Source organism: Oncorhynchus clarkii, chromosome 2, assembly GCF_045791955.1.
Source record: "Oncorhynchus clarkii lewisi isolate Uvic-CL-2024 chromosome 2, UVic_Ocla_1.0, whole genome shotgun sequence".
Taxonomy (NCBI): domain Eukaryota; kingdom Metazoa; phylum Chordata; class Actinopteri; order Salmoniformes; family Salmonidae; genus Oncorhynchus; species Oncorhynchus clarkii.
Window position 1 is genome coordinate 53,675,396 of NC_092148.1, and position 22,172 is coordinate 53,697,567.

The 22,172-nt window shown below is 41.2% G+C and overlaps 1 protein-coding gene across 1 annotated transcript; it reads right to left on the reverse strand.

Moving 5' to 3' along the window:
* Positions 1–1,271: 1,271 nt before the first annotated feature.
* Positions 1,272–20,822, reverse strand: LOC139381513 (D(4) dopamine receptor-like). The gene is made up of 4 exons (XM_071125122.1): positions 20,550–20,822; positions 12,998–13,110; positions 10,037–10,722; positions 1,272–1,483 (listed from the first exon to the last, which is right to left on the reverse strand). Exons 1-4 carry the CDS (start codon positions 20,820–20,822, stop codon positions 1,272–1,274), a joined length of 1,284 nt encoding a protein of 427 aa, XP_070981223.1.
* Between the last annotated feature and the right edge of the window lie 1,350 nt (positions 20,823–22,172).

Here is a 22,172-nt window from a genome sequence, read left to right on the forward strand (position 1 = left end):
ATAGTGTAAGGGAGACTTGTCATAAGGGGGTTTGTGGAAAAAACAACGTTTATGGAAGGACTGACATTAAATCTTCCAACTCACACACCCATGATGTAATCTGAGTCATAGATACACAGGGTGATTACCATTTCCAGTCACTCCTCTAAATGCCCTGAATTGCATTTGACATTTATGTTAGCTCATAAATGCTGCAGAGCTAGTTTTCCCTGCCCTGATTTGAAATAGGTCTAATGTTTTTAATTCTTTCTCCACCTGTTGTTGTTGCTAGGCTAACCTCTGTCCCCCACATGTGGCTGATGGACCAATCATCCTGGGGGAGAAGTTTGCGAATGTAAATTACTCTGTCAATACTTGTCACATTGCAAGCAGATGGTGTCTGAAATTGCTCCATCATATTTCATCCTCCCTCTTAAAGCTTTCTCCTTGGATTTGAACCATGAAACTCTTGTTGTTGTTTTTTTTATTGTATTGGATACATGATTTGTGCTGCTTGGCAACAGAGGAAACTGTATTTGTTATTTAGCCCTTTTTTTTGATCACTTTGTCCGTTTGTCAAAAGCCTCAATTTCCGTATGGGCGAGAGGGATATTTTTGGATGAGGTTTAATTTTATTGTGGGGATCTTTGTCAGACTCAGTCAGGAGTTGGATTAGGATTTGCAGTTTAATCATGGTTGTGTGGAGAAGTGTTTGATTTTTATTTTTGTCAATGACGCAGTGTTCTAACCCCGGTCCTTAATGTCCACACAGTTTAGGGACAGAAGTCCTAATTTAAGTGAGAAAAATAAGTAATCTTAAAGATACAATTTAATTACCACTAATAATCTAAGAAATTGATGCCTTGCTGGTATTTCTTAGCACCTTTTTTTAGTTGGAGGGATTCAATGCAATTCCTTACCACAAAGCTTTCCACATAAAACATGGAAACAACATATGGTAAGCTGACAAACAACATTGCTGTCACAATAGGATAAATCACAAGCATTTATCAACAGAAAAAAATAAAATCCCAAGTGGGAGAAAAATATGCAATCGCAAGATTTTCTGTACAGCAAAGCACAAATTTGATATCGTAACATCTTACAATGGTATTGTTCATTGTGCTTTTTTGTCCATTCATCAGCGGTGGTGCCTCAGCCTGGTCCCAGATCTGTTTTTGCTGTGTTGTCAATGACCATATGAGTTACAACGACAATAGAAATGACAATGACCATATGAGTTCCTTGTCATGATGACAAATCTGGGACCAGGCTAGTTGTGCTCATCTTGTCTATCGGTATATACAGCAGCTGTGGAGGAATTTATTGAAGTAGTTCCTGAACTCTGTGTTGAAAACTGTGTAGATGATGGGGTTGAGGGCGCTGTTGACGTAGCCCAGCCAGGTGACGATGCTCATCAGCCATGGGGGGATGTAACAGGTGGCACACAGGGCCCGCATGGTGTGGACCACGAAGAACGGGGTCCAGCAGAACAGGAAGGCACCTGGGATGGAATAGACACACACATACAGGCAGTCAGGCACATACACAAGCAGACACACAAGGTACACACACACATAGGAAAACAGGTACGCGGTACTCACAAACGTAGGAACATAGGTACACGGTACGCACAAACAGGCAGGCAGGCACACACACACACACACACACACACACACACACACACACACACACACACACACACACCACAAAGTGGGAGGTTTATACTGAGACTCTTTTAGATTTCTGCTTAAGAAATCGTAAACCACAGGGATAGCAGTAAAATGACACCTCTGAGACTCCCCTCATTTATGAAACGATTATATGTCAGGCTGACACAGGCTTGAAACTCTTTATTACTACATATGTAGGATCTTAACTTTCCTGCAATGCAGAACATTTTAAACGTGTAGTGCATTTGAGGATTAAAAATGCTTCTGAAATGTGTAATTTCCACTTAGAAATTTAAAACTTGATTTTCCCCTACAAAAATGTCCAGTAATATTATAATCCACATAACAATGAACATTTCCTGTTGCTGCCAGATTATTCTCCTGCTGTAGCAAATTGGCTCAAAATAAGATCATACTCGGTCTCAAATGGCACCCTATTCCCTTTACAGTGCACCACTTTTGACCAGGGCCCATGGTAAAAAAGTAGTGCAATTTATAGGAAATGGGGTGCCATTTGGGACTCAAAACCAATTTAATAACACAGGAATTGCTAAATATATCATGAGTCTTACTTTGAGGACATCATTGAGTGGCGAGTGGGAATAGATCTAGCTAGCAATAAGTCAAACGCAATCAAAATCAAAGATTGGGCCCTATAAATACAGTTTACCCTCTTAGGGCTCCATTCAGATGGCTGTATTTCAGATTGAAGTAGTCTGAAGAGACCCTGCTGATAGGATTACGTTTTTTTCTTCTTCCACTGAGCCTAAATTACATCTGCATCATGAAGTGTGATCATATCCTAATGATATACTGTAGGTAAAACTGCTATTTACAGAAATACTTACAACAGGTCATTTCCATATCAGAGGGATAGCAAGGGTTGTTAGAACTATGCTAATGGTGGATATACAGTAGGGGGAAGTCAGCCCCATTCTGTATTGTAAATTGACAAACGGCATTTAAGATCCTACGCTTGCCCATACATGAACCAATTGCTCAAACATGAGCAAAACGCACAAGGAATACTTCAGATACGGATCCATCAGTTAAGCTTGATAGAACTGCGCCAGATCGAATTATGTTTGTATGTAAAGAAGTACACCTGCCAGGCAGCTTCCCTGCCTAGCCACCTGCTTGGCTGAAAAATTCAGAAATGTTGATGGGATTTCTATTAATATCTAGAATGGACATTAGGATGAGTGATAGATAGATAGACACTAACTGTTGCATGCTGGGTAGGTCTGGGTTGGGTCCCAGATGTCACCCTATTCCTTATAGTGCACTACTTTTGACCATATCCCATAGAGGTCCGGTCAAAAGTATTGCACTATATAGGGAATAAAGGTGTCATTTTTGACATATCCCTGCTCTGAGCGTCAACTCCCTTTGGAAGCTGGGCTTTCCTTTCTCCAACTCATTCACTTACTGTGGAGGGAGGCCTTTGGCTGAACAACATAATGTGAGGCAGAAATCTGATTAGATTTTATCCCCCCAAAAATTCAGCTATCTCAAAGGAACTCAAGCTATGGATAAAGTCTCCAAGTCATCTAATGTAGGGTGTCTTATTAAAACCTGGTCCCCTTGTGGGTCCCCCAGGACCAGTATTAAGAACGCCTTATCTAATGTAATAATGTGTTTCTGAGTTCATTCCTACCAGACAGCTCCATCACTCCTGCCATCACTCCTGCCAATCCTGCCATCATCACCTCCTACTGCACCATCGAGAGCATGGTTGCATCACTGCCTGGTATGGCAACTGTTCAGCCTCTGACCGCAAGGCACTACAGAGGGTAGTGCGTATGGTCCAGTACATCACTGGGGCCAAGTTTCCTGCCATCCAGGACCTCTATACCAGGCGCTGTCAGAGGAAGGCCCTACAAAATGCCAAAGGCTCCAGCCACCCTAGTCATAGACTGTTCTCTCTAATACCACACGTCAAAGGGTACCGGGGCACCTAGTCTAGGTCCAAAATACTTCTTAACAGCTATACAATTACCTCAAATTACCTTAACTCAATTACCTCGACTAACCAGTGCCCCCGCACATTGACTCTGTGCCCGTACCCCTTGTATATACAGTAGTGAGGCTACTGTAATCTTACTGCTGCTCTTTAATTATAAAAAATTAATAAAAATGTACTTATCAATTATCAACACTTATTTTTCTTAAAACAGCATTGTTGGTTAATTAAGGGCTTGTAAGTAAGCATTTCACTGTAAGATCTACATCTGTTGTATTCGGCGCATGTGACATACAATTTGATTTGACTATTAAATAAAGGGAGGGATATGAGGATTGAGTGAGGCTGGTTGGAATGGTGTCGTCTCTCAAAGGAGAGTCCCTTATTGTCAGACACAGACTTTGAGGCATGTCTATGTATTTTACCCACATAACTCTTTGCAGTCTACATCAGGGGTTCTCAAACTGTTTGGGTCCGGGGACCCCTTTTGTGATTGCAAATTCATCAGGGACCCCCTCATAGTCAGAAAACAACTTGAGTGTAATACAAATAGTCTACAAGGAGTTTTACTATGACGTCTACAGTGCAAGACTGGACGAACCAAATCTCAGGCCCTGGGAGAGAACATGTAAAAGGCCCGCCTCTTGGCATTGGAGAGAAAATGTTGCCATTTTCAAGCTGATATCCAGCAATTCTACACATTTTGTCACTGGGCAAAGATATGTTTTGTTGTTGCAGCTTTAAAGCTAATATCCTGCAATTATACACATTTTAATGTGAGGCAGAGAGAAAACTTTGCAGTTTTAAAGCTTAAATTACAGTGCGTTTATGTATATATACAGTAGCAGTCCAAAGTTTGGACACACCTACTCGATCTTTCTTTCTTTGAATATTTTCTACATTGTAGAATGGTAGTAAAGACATCAAAACTATGAAATAACACATATTGAATCATGTAGTAACCAAAAAAGTGCTACACACACAATTCAAAATATATTTTAAATTTGAGATTCTTGGAAGTAGCCACCCTTTGCCTTGTTGACAGTTTTTCACACTCTTGGCATTCTCTCAACCAGCTTCACCTGTGGCGCAGCGGTAAATGACACTCTATCTCAGTGCTGGAGGCACTGAGATAGGTTCGAATCCAGGCTGTATCACAACCGGCCGTGATTGGGAGTGCCATAGGGCGGCGCACAATTGGCCCAGCGTCGTCCGGGTTATTGTAAATAATTGTCCGGGTACATAAGAATTTGTTCTTAACTGACTTGCCTAGTTAAATAAATTAAATAAAAAACCTGGAATGCTTTTCCAACAGTCTTGAAGGAGTTCCCACTTATGCTGAGCACTTCTTGGCTGCTTTTCCTACACTCTGCGGTCACACGCATCCAAAATCATCTCAATTGGGTTGAGGTCAAGTGATTGCGAAGGTCAGGTCATCTGATGCAGAACTCCATCACTGTCCTTATTGGTCAAAGAGCCCTTACACAGCCTAGAGGTGTGTTTTGGATAATTGTCCTGTTAAAAAAACAAAATGATAGTCCCCTAAGTGCAAACCAGATGGGATTGCGTATCGCTGCAGAATTCTGTGGTAGCCATGCTGGTTATTGTGCCTTGAATTCCAAATAAATCACTGACAGTGTCACAGGCAAAGCACCTCCACACATCACACCTCCTCCTCCATGCTTCACGGTGGGAACCACACATGTGGAGATCATCCGTTCACATACTCTGCGTCTCACAAAGACATGGCAGTTGGAACCAAAAATCTCAAATTTGGACTCATCAGACCAAAGGACAGATTTCCACCCATCTAATGTCTATTGCTCGTGTGTCTTGGCTCAAGCAAGTCTCTTCTTCTTATTGGTGTCCTTTCGTAGTGGTTTCTTTGCAGCAAATCGACCCTGAAATCCAGATTCACACAGTCTCCTCTGAACAGTTGATGTTGAGATGTGTCTGCTACTTGAACTCTGTGAAGCATTTATTTGGGCTGCAATCTGAGGTGCAGTTAACTCCAAGGAACTAATCCTCTACAGCAGAGGTAACTCTGGGTTTTCCTTTCCTGTGGCGGTCCTCATGAGAGCCAGTTTCATATAGCATGGACTTGGTCTTTTACCAAATAGGACAATCTTCTGTATACCACCTCTACCTTGTCACAAAAAAACTGATTGGCTCAAATGCATTAGGAAGGAAAGAAATTCCACAAATTAACTTTTAACAAGGCACATCTGTTAATTGAAATGCATTCCAGGTGAGTAGTTCAGCTGGTTGAGAGAATGCCAAAAGTGTGCAAAGCTGTCATCTAGGCAAAGGGTGGGTACTTTGAAGAAACTCAAATTTGTTTTTAACACTTTTTTGTTTGAATACTACATGATTCCATATGCATTATTTCATAGTTTTGATGTCTTCACTAATATTCTTCAATGTAGAAAATAGTAAAAAATAAAGAAAAAACATGAATGAGTAGGTGTGTCCAAATTTTTGACTGGTACTGTATATATATATAACATTTTGGGGTATTAGTTTTGAGTTGAAAAACTGATAATTGAGTAGTGTGGATACCAATATCCCTGTGAGCCAACCAGGCCCAGGGTTAAGAACATAATTTAGACATTTTTACTTAACATTTATTTAACCAGGAAAAGCCCATTGAGATCCAGAATCTCTTTTTCAAGAAGGCAGCAACAATCAGTACCTTACAGAATTAAAACGTACAATTAAATACAATTCAACAACATGATTCAGCCTAAAAAAACATTTACGCTCCTCCGTAACAGTCTCCCATCAAAATTGTAGATGAATAATGTTACACTGTATTGTATGACACACTTGAAACGTATTTCATGGAGCCCTTGGTTGAAAGTAATTTCATCTGTTAGTAATATTCATAAAAAATATGAAATGAAATGCAGTACCGCCACTGATCCCACTTTGAGAAAACCTTGGTCTAGACGACTTCTTCTGTCTGTCGCATGATTTAGATTTGATCTACCTGTATGTCAAATCTATTTAATTGACACCGGGTTTTATCCTCAAATGCCATAGTATATAGGCCATGCTTCAGTTCTGCCTTTTCAATAAATACACCAACTCCATTAATCCACAGGAAACAAGGCTGATCGAGGACACTTTGAGTGTTTCTCTCTCTTTCTCCCCTCTCCTCCCCCTTATCTTTCTCCCCCTTTTCCCTTGTTCTCCATCTGCCCTATAAGACATTTTGCTCAGTATTTATTTGTGTGTGTGTGTGTGTGTGTGTGTGTGCTGTTCCTTTAGTGTACGACTTTGCAGTATGGATGATTTTGGCATGGGGAAGGGAAGGATCATCCAGAATAATTTCCTGTCATGCCCTCTGCCTGTACCCTGTGGGGTTGTGTGTGTGTGTGTGTGTGTGTGTGTGTTTGTCTACTGGAACAGACTACAGGATTGGCTCTCTGGCTTAAAGCAGTTGCACAAGTTCTCACAGGCAAGGAAACTGCATGAAGAATATGTGAAATGCTAGAAATGGCCATGCCCCGGATAATTGTCATTCAATTTTGATAATACATTATCCTGTACAAGTATCTTTGCTCAGGTGTATTTATGGTTCCATACTTCCAGTCAGAAGGCTGAACACTCTACCAACAAAATGGTGATGCTGTAGGGATAACATCATTTCTAGGTCTTAAGGGCACAGGTAAACCTTACATGATGATTGGATAAAGGATTACGTTTAAGTTAATTAGCCAGTATTCGCAAAATGGTATTATAATGACTTGTTAGGCCCAATAATGACCCTGTTTATTTAGACGTAAGAAATATGTAACTGTCATGGCTTTAGAAACTTCTGATAGGCTAATTGACATAATTTTAGTCAATTGGAGGTGTACCTGTGGATGTTTTCCAAGGCCTACCTTCAAACTCAGTGCCTCTTTGCTTGACATCATGGGAAAATCAAAAGAAATTAGCCAAGACCTCAGAAGAAAAAAATGTAAGACCTCCACATGTCTGGTTCATCCTTGGGGGAAATTTCCAACCGCCTGAAGGTACCATGTTCATCTGTACAAACAATAGTACACAAGTATGAACACCATGGGACCATGCAGCTGTCATACCGCTCAGGAAGAGACGCATTCTGGCTCCTAGAGATGAACATACTTTGGTGCGAAAAGTGCAAATCAATCCCAGAACAACAGCAAAGGACCCTGTGAAGATGCTGGAGGAAACAGGTACAAAATGATCTATAACCACAGTAAAACGAGTCCTATATCAACATAACCTGAAAGGCCGCTCAGCAAGGAAGAAGCCACTGCTCCAAAACCACCATAAAAAAGCCAGACTACGGTTTACAAATATACATGGGGACAAAGATCGTACTTTTTGGAGAAATGTCCTCTGGTCTGATGAAACAAAAATAGAACTGTTTGGCCATAATGACCATCGTTATGTTTGGAGGAAAAACGGGGAGGCTTGCAAGCCGAAGAACACCATCCCAACCGTGAAGCACGGGGGTGGCAGCATCATGTTGTGGGGGTGCTTTGCTGCAGGAGTGACTGGTGCAAAATAGATGGCATCATGTGTCAGGAAAATTATGTGGAAATGGGTCTTCCAAATGGTCAACGACCCCAAGCATACTTCCAAAGTTGTGGCGAGATGGCTTAAGGACAACAAAGTCAAGGTATTGGAGTGGCCATCACAAAGCCCTGACCTCAATCCCATAGAAAATGTGTGGGCAGAACTGAGAAAGTGTGTGTGAGCAAGGAGGCCTACAAACCTGACTCAGTTACACCAGCTCTGTCAGGAGGAATGGGCCAAAATTCAGCCAACTTATTGTGGGAAGTTTGTGGAAGGCTACTTGAAATGTTTGACCTAAGTTAAACAATTTAATGGCAATGCTCCAAATACTAATTGAGTGTATGTAAACTTCTGACCCACTGGGAATGTGATGAAATAAATAAAAGCTGAAATAAATCATTCTTTCTACTATTATTCTGACATTTCACATTCTTAAAATAAAGTGGTGATCCTTACAGACCTAAAACAGGAAATTCTTACTAGGATGAAATGTCAGGAATGGTGAAAAACTGAGTTTAAATGTATTTGGCTAAGGTGTATGTAAACTTCCGATTTCAACTGTACCTCAATGCCGGGATGGGATATGCCACTGTACCTCACGCAGAAATACAAAACAAAATTCTGGAAATATACCCTTTTCACTGGGACCATTGAGTGCTGAAGCTTGTAGCGCGTGTTAAAATCATCAGTCCTTCGTTGCAACACTCACTACTGAGTTCCAAACTGCCTCTGGAAGCAACGTCAGCACAAGAACTGTTCGCCGGTAGCTTCATGAAATTGTTTTCCATGGCCGAACAGCCGCACAGAACCCTAAGATCACCATACACAATGCCAAGCATCGGCTGGAGTGTCGTAAAGCTCCCAGCCATTGGACTTTCAGTGGAACGCATTCTCTGGAGTGATGAATCACGCTTCACCATCTGGCAGTCCAACGGACTAATCTGGGTTTGGAGGATGCCAGGAGAACGCTACCTGTCCAAATGCATAGTGCCGACTGTAAAGTTTGGTGGAGGAGGTATAATGGTCTGGGACTGTTTTTTATGGTTTGGGCTAGGCCCCTTAGTTTCAATGAAGGGAAATCTTAATGCTACAGCATACAATGACATTCTAGACAATTCTCTGCTTCCAATTTTGTGGCAAAAGTTTGGGGAAGGCCCTTTCCTGTTTCAGTATGACAATGCACAAAGCGAGGTCCATACAGAAATGGTTTGTCGAGATCAGTGTGGATGAACTTGACTGGCCTGCACAGAGCTCTGACCTTAACTCAATCATACACCTTTGGGATTAATTGGAATGCTGTCTGTGAGCCAGACATAATCGTCCAACATCAGTGCCCGACTTCACTAATACTTTTGTGGCTGAATGGAAGCAAGTCACTGCAGCAATGTTCAAACATCTAGTGGAAAGCCTACCCAGAAGAGTGGAGGCTGTTACAGCAGCAAAGGCAGACCAACTCCATATTAATGACCATGATTTTGGTGTTCGACAAGAAGGTGTCCACATACTTTTGGTCATGTAGTGTACTTCTCTCGACCCATATCTCGCACCTGCTTCGTGGTATCTTAATATAACCATAATGGCGTTCCGATCCCAGTGCAGCTCAGTGTAAACAAGCGTAACAGTAGGGTCGGAATCATCTGGCTAGTTCTCTTGGTGATGACTCAGACCGCACAATGCACAGAAGATTGACCATGAACATATTTACAATTAATATTTTGCGGTTGTTGTGTGGCTTTGTTTGTTCAGAGTACATTTAGTTATTACAACAGTTACATTAACAGTTGCATCAGTGCCCAACCAACAGTGTTACCATAATAGAAAAAGTGCAAAGTGCCAACCAAACAGATAAGAGAACAAAAATGATCCAACTCACCCACAACGACAGGAAGCACCTTCATGGCCTTCCTCTCTCGGCAATTAATCTTGGCCCTCTTCTTCTGGTGAGGGTCGGTTTGGGGGTGGAGGTTGTACCCAATGTTAGAGTAGGCCACCACGGTGGGCACAGGGCCGTCCTTGTACTCTGTAGTTGTTAACGAGTTGTTATAGGGGCGGTCTGGTGTGTCTGGTGAGGAGTTATTATAGGGGCCGTCTGGAGAATCTAGGGGGTAAGGGTCCAGCTCTTCCAGATTTATATCCTTTAGCTCTGGCTTCATGTCTGTGAGCTCCTTCCTCTTGATAATGGGGGGTAGAGGAGGAGGCAGGGAGTCCAGCGGGGGCAGTGAGGCAGTTGCGTCCTGGAACTTCCTACAGACCAGGATGCTGCTTCTCAGCTTGGCCTTGCGTGCCTCCTCCCACCTCCTCAATCCCCGGAACATGCCGCAGTAGAGGAGGAGCATGATGGGACAGGGAATGAAGAAAGAGCAGACAGAGGAGTAGACCACAAAGTTGTCGTCCTCCAGTTTACACTCTGTCGAGTCCCGCTGCGGGACGTTTTGGATGCCAAACATGACGGGTGAGGCCACTGCCAAGGCCAGGATCCACGTGGCGGAGAGCAGGAAGATCTGTCTCTGATCAACATGCTTAAGGTTGTAGTTGAGTGGAATGGAGACAGCGATGAACCTGAATTAAAATATATACCAGAGAAAAGATTGAGAGGAGCTGTATTCACTATGTTTTCTCTGTGTAGAAGAGAGACATTCATTAATGATTTCCTTTGATCTATCATTATATACTAAACAAAAATATAAACGCACCAAGCAACAATTTCAAAGATTTTACTGAGTTTCATTTCATAGAAGGAAATCAGTCAACTAAAATTAATTCATTAGGCCCTAATCTATGGATTTGACATAACTGAGCAGGGGCACAGCCATGAGGAGGCCTGGGAGGACCAGCCAATCAGAATTAGTTTTTAGGGCTGGTCTCTATTACAGACAGAAGTACTCCTCAGTTTCATGAGCTGTCTGGTTGGCTGGTCTCAGATGATCCCGCAGCTGAAGAAGCAGGATGTGAAGGGCCTGGGCTGGCGTGGTTACACATGGTCTGCGGTTGTGAGGCCGGTTGGAGCTACTGCTAAATTCTCGAAAACTACGGAGATGGCTTACGGATAGATAAATGAACATGGCATTCTCTGGCAACAGCTCTGGTGGACATTCCTACAGTCAGCATGTCAATGACACACTCCCTCAGAACATCTGTGGCACTGTGTTGTGTGACAAAACTGCACATTTTAGAGTGGCCTTTTATTGTCCCCAGCACAAGGTGTACCTGTGTAATGATCATGCTGTTTGGCAAAGGAGAAATGCTCACTAACAGGGATGAAAACTAATGTGTGCACACAATTTGATATAAATAATATTTTTGGTGCATATGGAACATTTCTGGAAGCTTTTATTTCAGTTCATGAAACATGGGACCAACACTTTCCATGGTGCGTTTATATTTTTGTTTATTATAGTAAAGGGGTGTCAAACTCATTCCATTGAGGGCAGGGTGTCTGCTGTTTTTCCCTTTCAATTTGTGTCCAATTAAGACCTGTACAACCAGGTGAGGGGAGTTTAACTAATCAGCAACCTTAACTCATCAAACAAGGGAGGACCGAAAACAGACATTCGTCCTTCCGTGGAATGAATTTGATACATGTGTTCTAGTACATTACCTTTGACACAAATATATTATGTACACTGAGTGCAAAAAACATTAGGAACACCTTCAGAACAGCCTCACTTCTTCGGGACATGGACTCTACAAGGTGTCAAAAGTGTTCCACAGTGATGCTGGCCCATGTTGACGCCAATGCTTCCCACATTTGTGTCAAGTTGGCTGGATGTCCTTTGGGTGGTGGACCATTCTTGATACACACGGGACACTGTTGAGTGTGAAAAACCCAGCAGCGTTGCAGTTCTTGACACACTCAAAGTGGTGCGCCTGGCACCTACTACCATTCCCCGTTCAAAGGCACTTAAATCATTTGTCTTGCCCATTCACCCTCCTAATAGCACACATACAAAACCAATGTGTCATTGGTCTCAAGGCTTAAAAATCCTTCTTTAGCCTGTCTCCTCCTCTTCATCTACACTGATTGAAGTGGACATCAATAAGGGATCATAGCCTTCACCTGAATTCACCTGGGCAGTCTTTTATGGAAAGGGGCATGTGTTTGGATCCTTTGGTAGGCTTTAATTTATTTAAAAAATTATATTATTCCCATTTGTGTGAATGCTAATGAGGTTTTCTTGGCTACAGGCAACACAGAGGCAACAAATACCTCAACAGGCCCTATATATCTTAATGTCAATGATAGGCGTTGTAACAGTGAGCAATGAAAAGGATACATTTATCAGCTAATGTTCCGATGCAAATGCTACCAGTTTATCAAATGGAAACATATTTTATCCTGAGGTTTTATGTCTTGTAAGTTTTTCTCTCTCTGCTTCATTTGTGCTTTCCGTTAACACTGATTGGTTTCAGGAAGAAAGGTGGAAGAGAGAGATGACAGGTCATTGCTGGAGATATGGTTATTTTCCTAATCCGATCTAGTGGAGGAGACACTATAACCTATGACTTGGGCTGATAGCAAAAGCAGCAGGGGTCTCCTCCCTTGTGCTGCTAACGCTGCCAGCACAACTCCCAGCAAAGTGCTTTGGGAGAGAACATGTTAGTATTGGTATTCAATGGCTCAAACATTCGGACACAGGGTAGGAAAGTTAATTGGAATCCATAGATTATTTTAGTGAACTTGACCTAGCTCAAACATCATGGGGGGGATATCAATGAATCGACTCATGCTTGTATTGCAGGGCTGTTTCTGTCATAAGTCACACTTAATGTCAGCGCTTTGACCACCACCTGAGAGGTCGGACCGAATGTTAACAGAGAGTTAAAGGTCGATAACCTGTCGATGCTGATGGCGCAGAGGTTGAATATGGAGGCCGTACACAGCATCACGTCCATTGTCATCAGGCCGTCGCAGACATGCATGTTCAGTGACCACAGACCACCCTGGAACTGAAACAGAGCAGCAAACACACACGGTCAGACAGGCAACATCACTGAACTTAAAAATAACTTTGTCTCTTTCTCAATCTTTCCTTGATTCCAAGCTGCCTTTCTCCTCATCTCTTTCTCAAAACACATGAAAGAATGTGATAGGGTAATGACCTTCGATATGCTCCTTCGGTATGGTTGAGAAGGAGGCAAGGACATAGGATGCAAGGAATCGTGGAAAGATTCATTGAGATAAACGCCAAGGTCTGCTGACTACCCTTTGCCCCTCCCTGCCCTCTGATGACTTCCACAAGGTCTCGCCCTTGGCTAGCGTTCTGCACCCACCAGATTGGCTGTGTGTGAAATCAATTTCCTCATTAGCGCTGCTGCAGCTCTATCATAGAGCTGAGCAGAGTGAAGCCCCTCTGGCTGATTGGAAATTGCAGGCGTGGAGCACATGTCAGTTATGACAAGTTTTGGCCTTGACACAATTTAGATGATTTTAACGGTATTCTAATCACATATTTTAATTGGCTTGTTATTAATAACTTCTTTCTCTCTGATTTGGCTGCCAGGTTGGGGACATGTGTTCACTGTCATGTAACGTGTAACATGTGGCTCTGTTCCAATAACATGTAAAAACACATTTCTCCTTCCATCATTCCCATTACGGAAAAACCACATGAATTTCACGTGAAAAATTACATGAATTCTCATGTCATATCATTTAAAGGCATGCGTTCTTTGAATATTTCTCAGGTGATGATAATTCACATGAAACTTCACGTGGATTTTCACATGTTTATGAACCCAACCTTTCACATGTGGATTCAAATTTTCACGTGCACATTTTTGTGATGCCCTGCAAACAAAAAGGAGTCGTTAGAAAACACACAAACAAGTGTTTAATTTAGAGTGTTTTCAAATTGCATATATGACTCACTTTGACATACATGATTACATTGTGTATTATTATTTATACTAGGGCTGGACGATATGGCCAAAATATATCACAATATTGTTCTAATTTTTGACAGTATGATGTTATTTTATGTTTTTGAATAATAAGAGCTATTTATATGAGTAGTGCATGACCATAGGGTGGCAACAAATACATTCTAAGTTGTTTTAATGGGTCTCTCTCTCTTCGGATTGTTTTATCAATCAAACTTCAACCAAAAATCTTTCTCTGCATTTTCATCTATTTCTGTATTTTCTTCACTCATTATCATTTCCACACTGTTCCACACGTTTTTGTCTATGAATGCCTCCATTTTGTGAAAAAGTAAATTTTCCTTTATCAGAAAAATTATTATATTTTATTATACTTAACAAAAATATAAACGCAACACGTAAAGTGTTGGTCACAACGTTCATGAGCTGAAATAAAAGATCCCAGAAATCTTCCATATGCACAAAAAGCTTATTTCTCTAAAACGTTGTGCAAAAATGTGTTAACGTCCCTGTTAGTGAGCATTTCTCCTTTATCAGGATAATCAATCCACCTAACAGGGTTGGCATATCAAAAAGATGATTAAACAGCATGACTATTACAAAGGTACACCTTGTACTGGGGAAAATAAAAGGCCACTGTAAAATGTTCAGTTTTGTCACACAACACAATGCCACAGATATCTCAAGTTTCTTCACCAGCGGAATCGTCTGAGACCAGCCACCTGGACAGCTGATGAAACTGGATTGGCACAATAGAAGAATTTCTGCACAAACTGTCAGATACAGTCTCATAGAAGCTCATCTGCGTGCTCGTCAACGTCATAATCGACTTTAGTGGGCAAATGCTCACCTTCAATGGCCACTGGCATGTTGGAGAAATGTGCTCTTCAAGGATGAATCCTGGTTTCAACTGTACCGGGCAGATGGCAGACAGCGTGCAAAGCGTCTTGTGGGCGGGAAGTTTGCTGATGGCAACATTGTGAACAGAGTGCCCCATGGTGGCGGTGGGGTTATGGTATGTGCAGGCATATGCTATGGACAATGAACACAATTGCATTTTATCAATGGCAATTTGAATGCACAGAGATAGCATGACCAAGTCATGAGGCCCATTGTTGTGCCATTCATCCGCTGACATCACCTCAGGTTTCAACATAATGCACAACCCCATGTTGCAAGGATCTGTACACAATTCCTGGAAGCTGAATGTTTTCCAGTTCTTCCATGGCCTGCATACTCACCAGACATGTCACCCATTGAGCATGTTTGGGATGCTCTGTATCGACATGTACGACAGTGTGTACCCCTACCCTTTTTAGGTATCTGTGACCAGCAGATGCATATCTGTATTCCCAGTCATGTGACATCCATGGATTAGGGACTAATGCATTTATTTGAATTGACTCATTTCCTTATATGAACTTCAACTCAGTAAAATAGTTTTATTAATAATAAGTTATTGCATTTTGAGTTTATGTTTTTGTTCAGTTTATTTTCAATAGATTCAATGGCAGTCTTTAGTTTCGCCACACGGGGCATTGTGCCGATTTCTAGGTAGATGACCTTTTTTCATCAATAACTAGGGTATGGGCAGGGCTCAGGTAGCCTATCTCTAATTGGATCACTAACATTTTGAAGCTGAGCTCTTTGCTCGTGCCCTGCTGCGCAGTACAGACCTATCTGCATCAATAGGCCTACTGCTATGTAGTAAAATACAGTTTACTGCCCAGCCATAATTTATACAGCAATTATTATTGAACATGTCCTCACCTGGGATTTGAATCTCTTGGTTTACGGCATTCCGATCTTCCTGCTATGCCACCATGTCTGTGACAATGACTGATTTCACCTGTATTCCGACACTTTGGACTTAAAACTAAATCTTAGCTTTGTTAAAAATACAGAAAACCCTAAAATTGCTACAAATAAGTAAATTATATCAATGATGAAAGAATAGTCAGATTAACTGACTATTAACTGATTAACTAAAATAGCAATGCAGATGGAACTCTTTTGCTAAGTGCAGAGATGTATTATACAGTGCCTTCAGAAAGTATTCACACCCCTTGACTTTTTCCACATTTTGTAGTGTTACAGTCTGGAATAAAAATATATTGAATTGAGATTTTGCCACTGGCATGAACACAATACCCCATTAATGTCAAGGTGGAATTATGTTTTTAAAATTTTCTACGAATGAATTAAAAATGAAATGCTAAAAGGTCTTGAGTCATTAAGTGTTCAACCCCTCTGATGTGGCAAGCGAATAAATACTGTAAATCCAGGAGTAAAACTTGTCTTAACAAGTCACATAATAAGTTGCATAGACACACTCTATGTGCAATAATAGTATTTAACATGATTTTTGATTGACTACCTCATCTCCCACACATACAATTATACGTAAGGTTAGTTGAGCAGTGAATTTCAAACACAGATTCAACCACAAAGACCAGGGAGGTTTTTCAATGCCTCACAAAGAAGGGTACCTATTGGTAGATGGGTAAAAATACAAGAAGTAGACATTGAATATTCCTTTGAGCATGCTGAAGCTTTTAATTCCATTTTGGATGGTGTATCAATACACCCAGTTACTAAAAAGACAAAGGTGTCCTTCCTAACTTGATTTCCGGAGAGGAAGGAAACCACTCAGGGATTTCACCATGAGGCCAATGGTGACTTTAAAAAAGTTACACAGTTTAATGGCTGTAATAAGAGAAAACAGGATGAATCAACAACATTGTAGTTACGTCACAAATAGGCACTAAAGTAAAACTGCAATAAATGTGGAAAATAAATGTACTTTATGTCCTGAATACAAAGCGTTATGTTTGGGCCAAATCCAACAAAATAAATCACTGAGTGACACTCTTCAGATTTTCAAGCATGGTAGTGTCTGCATGTGTCTGCATGCATGTTATGTGTATGCTTGTCATTGGCAAGGACTATGGATTTTTGTAGGATAAAAAGAAACAGAATAGAGCTAAGCACAGGCAAAATCCTAGAGGAAAACCTGGTTGTCTGCTTTTTAACAGACACTGGGAGACACTGAAATTCACTTTTCAGCAGGACAATAACCGAAAACATAAGGCCAAATATACACTGGTGTTGCTTACCAAGACCACATTGAATGTTTCTGAGTGGCCTAGTTACAGTTTTGACTTAAATTGTCTTAAAAATCTATGTTAAGACTTGAAAATGACTTTCTAGCAATGACCAACAACCAACTTGACAGAGCTTAAATAATTGTTTGAAGAATAATGTGCAAATATTGTACAATGCAGTTGTGCAAAGCTCTTTGAGACTTACCCAGAAAGATTCAAATCTGTACTCGCTGCCATAGTGATTGTAACATGTATTGACTCAGGGGTGTGAATACTTATGTAAATGAGATATTTCTGTAAATCTAAAAACATGTTTTCACTCTGTCATTATTGGCTGTTGTGTGTAAATGGGTGAAAATTCTATATTTTTTTCAGGCATTTTGAAGTCACAGGGTATGAATACTTTCTGAAGGCACTGTTGTTAATGAATGTATAAGGGACTTTGTGGGGAAGCAGGAAAATCAGAGTACCCCAAACGCAGAGGCTGTGAGTTAAAATCCCAGGTGGGGTCATATTGACAAGGCAGTACTAAGTGATCATGTCAAACGTAATCATATTGTCATTGATTAAAGATTTTTACATTATTTCTGCTGAACAGCATGCACTTACTTTAAACCTCCCCATACCATTTCATTACTTATCATGGTTTAAGACCATCTGGGACCATCACATGATGTCCTGCCGAATGGTAAAACAAATGTCTTGAAAACATCTTACAAAAGTCCTAACATGCTCATCCAGTTACGTTCTTGGGTTGATGTGTCATGGTCCCCTGGAGCTTTTTGTCAAGTTTCCGTTTTGTTCCAGTAACATTCCCAAAGACGTTTCTACTACCTTCTCGAAACGTTGTGTCATGGTTCCCTGGAGATTTTGTGTAGTTCCAGGGGTGTCCCCAAGGACGTTATTGGGATCTTGTGTCATGGTCCCCTGGAGGTTTTTGTTTAGTTCGGGAACTAAACAAAAACAACACCCAGGGATGTTTTTAGGACATTCTTGGGATGTTGTGTCATGGTCTCTCCTCCCCTCCTCCAGGGGACCATGACACAACGTTCAGAGAAGTCCTAAAAAACATCCTTGGGGACGGCCCTGGAACAAACCGGGAACTAGGTAAAACCTCCAGGGGACCATGACTGTTTAAATTGAATTAATGTCAAATATGCTTTTTAAAATAAAACATTCTAAATTGAATTTGATACCTGGGCTTTCACATGTTCAAATGTTGTCATGTGTAGTTTAATTTTATCATGTTATAATTTTGCATCCCCATGTTATCAGATCTTTACACACAACAACATTTGAGCACATGTGAAGACATGATCTCGTGAAAGTTTCATGATATCACATGTTGAAAGCTTGCATCCCCATGTTGTCACACTTATTTCACAAGATCATGTTTTCACATGTGTAGTTTTATGTTATTGCATGTTGATTTTAACATGTTGTCACATGTTTTCACATGTGATCACAAAATGTATGTGGTTTTTCTGTAAGTTTCCTTCTTTAAGTCCTTGAAGTAATCACTGAAAGCGAAGATTCCATCATAAAGCCGATTTATGGTCAATCTGGTTTCTGTATTAGTCAAACAGCATTTACAGCGATGTGGCCTCTGCAGAAATCAGGGCATTCAAAGTCTTGCTCATCGTTGAGCAGAGCAGAGCAGTTGTGAAGGATGTTGTCAAGGAAGTGAGTTTGTGTTTATACAGGACGTACCGCCCCCACCTACCGTCAACCAATCATGTCAATGCGGAGTTATATGGAGCCCTCCACATTGTTACAAAATTTGGGTCGTGCACTGCGATGCGGTATGGAGCTTGACTTGGACTTCGGAGGCTCCGCAATTGCTTCACACCCAACGTACGGAGTCTCCGGACCACATTTCCGGATCAAGCATAAATCGTATTTTACACCAGTCATGTTAAATCAGCATTCACCCCAAGGAAAGGAGGAAAGGAGGGATGCGAGGCATGATGGATGCATTCTCAAAGAATTAGAACAGGACCCCCCCAATTTCATCCATTGATTCATCCATGGTCTCTTTCCGACTGGCCAGTTGGTTGCTATATCAAAAGCACTCTTGAAGGGGCCATAGTGGTGTCCAGTGTGATGCTTGGGACAGTGACCCTGGGAATGGAATGTTCTGTCAGTGAAAAACCATTGTTCCTATGCTGGGTCTCTTGGCTACTAGTGGCTGTCTGGCTGAGGGAGGGGGGGAAGGGGCTGAGAGGAGGCGCTAGTCAGCCTCATTTCCCCGGCCCAGTGTTGACTGCCTGCTGGGACAAATGTGTGTATTGTGCTGCGATTGTTGAGGCATGTGCTGTGGCAGAACGGATGGGGATGCAGCCGTGCAATGACTCGCTGCAGGGGGTTTTGGTCCCATCAGTGGAGAGGCAACCCACGCATCCCCCGAGGGGTCAAATACAGTTCATGCCTACAGTGTAGTTACAGCTGTGTGGTTGTTGGCGTTAGATTGAGTTTGGGAAATTCTGCCAATCCACAGTCATTTTTGTATTTTTTTTTATTTTACCTTTATTTAACTAGGCAAGTCAGTTAAGAACAAATTATTATTTTCAATGAAGCCTAGGAACAGTGGGTTAACTGCCTGTTCAGGGGCAGAACGACAGATTTGTACCTTGTCAGCTCGGGGTTTTTGAACTTGCAACCTTCCCGATAACTAGTTCAACGCTCTAATCACTAGGCTACCCTGCCGCCCCTATAAGTAATGACTTATAGACAGTAGATCTAAGCGTATCTGATTATTTCTGAAATACTTAGAAATAGTATAAATATTTGTGAAGTTGAAAATTCGGTATGATCTGGTGAAGTCATGTCTCAAATACTCAGTGGTGTTTGCAAGCCAAATGAGACGTTTTGACAGAATAGCTTTGACAACAGCAGCAATCTAGGCACACATGCCTTAGCAAACCATTGGATTAATGAGCTAACTGTGTTTATCCAGCATTCACATCATCTATTCTGTGCAGTGTTCACCCTTGCATCAGCTGCAACACATGTAAATTAACCTGGCCCCAATAGATGATAGGTTGTTAGACAATAACCAATTGTGTAAATATGGCATACTATTATATATGCATAATATCAATGACAATTGATATTATTGGTTAATAACATGTGGTCTTTTCTGTCATAATCTGTGATTTGGATTGATGGATGTTATATTACATTATGAACAATGTTACATTATGTGCTCTAATTTGAAATAGCTTCCTATCACAATTAATTGTCCCTTTTGAATGAATATCATAAATTATTATAATGATTAATACTATCACTACTACTAATATTATTAATATGAATCATCATCATAAAGTCACATTGTTTTAATCTTAATAAAATGCATGGCTTTGACTGAGGCACCATACCATTTTGAGACATATTACTCACCTCAACATATATAAACAGTGGCAAAACCAAAACTGCCAACATCAAATCAGCCACAGCCAGACTGACTATGAAGTAGTTGGTTGTAGTTTTCAAAGCTTTTTCCCTGTACACGCTAAGGCACACAAGCAAATTTCCACAAATGATGACCACAATTAGCAATATTCCGAATATCAGAGCAGGGAAGTTATAGTCGGTGTCCCGGGTTTGTGCGGTGTTAATTTCGGCACCCAGAACTAGCACGGTGTTGTTTGAGACGGTGAGGTTGGCTGGCATTTCTGCAGACAGCCGCTCTTGCACCTAAAAAGATCCACTCTCCCTTTCTCCTAATAGAAGAAGATGAAGTTCAATCACGGCAGGTCCAATAGAAAGCAGCAGTCTTGAAAGGGATTTTCATGTAGGCATCTCTTCAAATAGGTATACAGGATGGGTTTCTTTTGCCATCTCGAAGTCTTCATCACTGAAAACTCTGTTGAGACGCCTTGTTGTTGTCCTTTATTATATTTTCAGCACTGTGCACGCTGGACAGAGCCACAGAGCGTCATGCTTTCCAGCAACAAGCTTGCTCTTCATGCGCGCTCTCTACGCGGGGTTCCTGCTGACAATAACAGGCAGCAAAATTACTGCCAGTCGACCCTGACCCATTGGATTCATTCCCTTTAATGTATCTATTTAAAATCCAGTCACTTTGGCATAACACTAGTGTGTTTCTCCCCAAGCCCAGTTATTTCCAGTTGAACTGATTTATCAAGTTTATCAAGTGTGCCGTTCCTGAATCCAGGGGCTTAAAACCGATTACCTGTACGTACTGGTTGTTTTCATGGTCTGCCCTTGAATCCTAGTCCAAGAAGCAATTTAATATTTCTGAGCATGCATTTGTTTCCTATCAGTCACAGGGAAAGTGACTATTGGAGTGGGAGTTTTTGTGTGACCGATGGCACCATGGAAAGCTCATTTCAGTAGACATTGTGAGTGTGAAATGTCATGCAATTGCGCAATTAAAACTCTCTCTGACACACTTCAATGACATTATACAGAATGCATAAAGCACTTCTGTAGCCAAATATCTTATTTGTCCATTGTTTTAAGTGTTAAATGACCTGGCATGATGGTGCATTGTATAATGATGCAGTGATCACTTATAAGGTTTAACAAGAATTGAAGCTTTCTGCCAATATCAGATATGTCTATTCCTGGGAAAGATTCTTGTGATTCATGCTAATAGCATTAGCCTATATGAAAGGGACACTGATTCTTAAGAAGTTTTAAAGCCCTATAACTGAGTCAACCTTTAAAGTAACTGTCCAGTGTTTCTAGATTTCTATGAAATATGACCTAGAATGAATTACAATGGCAAAATGTGTAGCAGGAATTTTGCTTTAAAACGGCAAAATATTCTCTCAGACTCATGACGACGTGTAGAATTGCATTATAAAACTACACATTTTTCCACTTATCCTTCCACTTATACTGTTTTCAGAAAAAGTCTTCCATATACCCCTCAAGAGAGGCATAATAAGTCATGTCAAACTGTGTAGAATTGTAGGAAATTGAGTTTTAAAATGTCAGAAGAATTTCCGGGGGAGGACCCCACCGGAGCCTCGTCTACTGTTCAGCCCCCTCATT

Coding starts and splice junctions, on each gene's coding strand:
- LOC139381513 (XM_071125122.1), bottom strand. CDS start 20,822: ATGCCAGCCAACCTCACCGTCTCAAACAACACCGTGCTAGTTCTGGGT. Junction 13,111..20,549: donor CACTGTTTATATATGTTGAG/GTGAGTAATATG, acceptor GCTCTGTTTCAG/TTCCAGGGTGGTCTGTGGTC. Junction 1,484..10,036: donor GGTGCTTCCTGTCGTTGTGG/GTGAGTTGGATC, acceptor ATTCCATCCCAG/GTGCCTTCCTGTTCTGCTGG.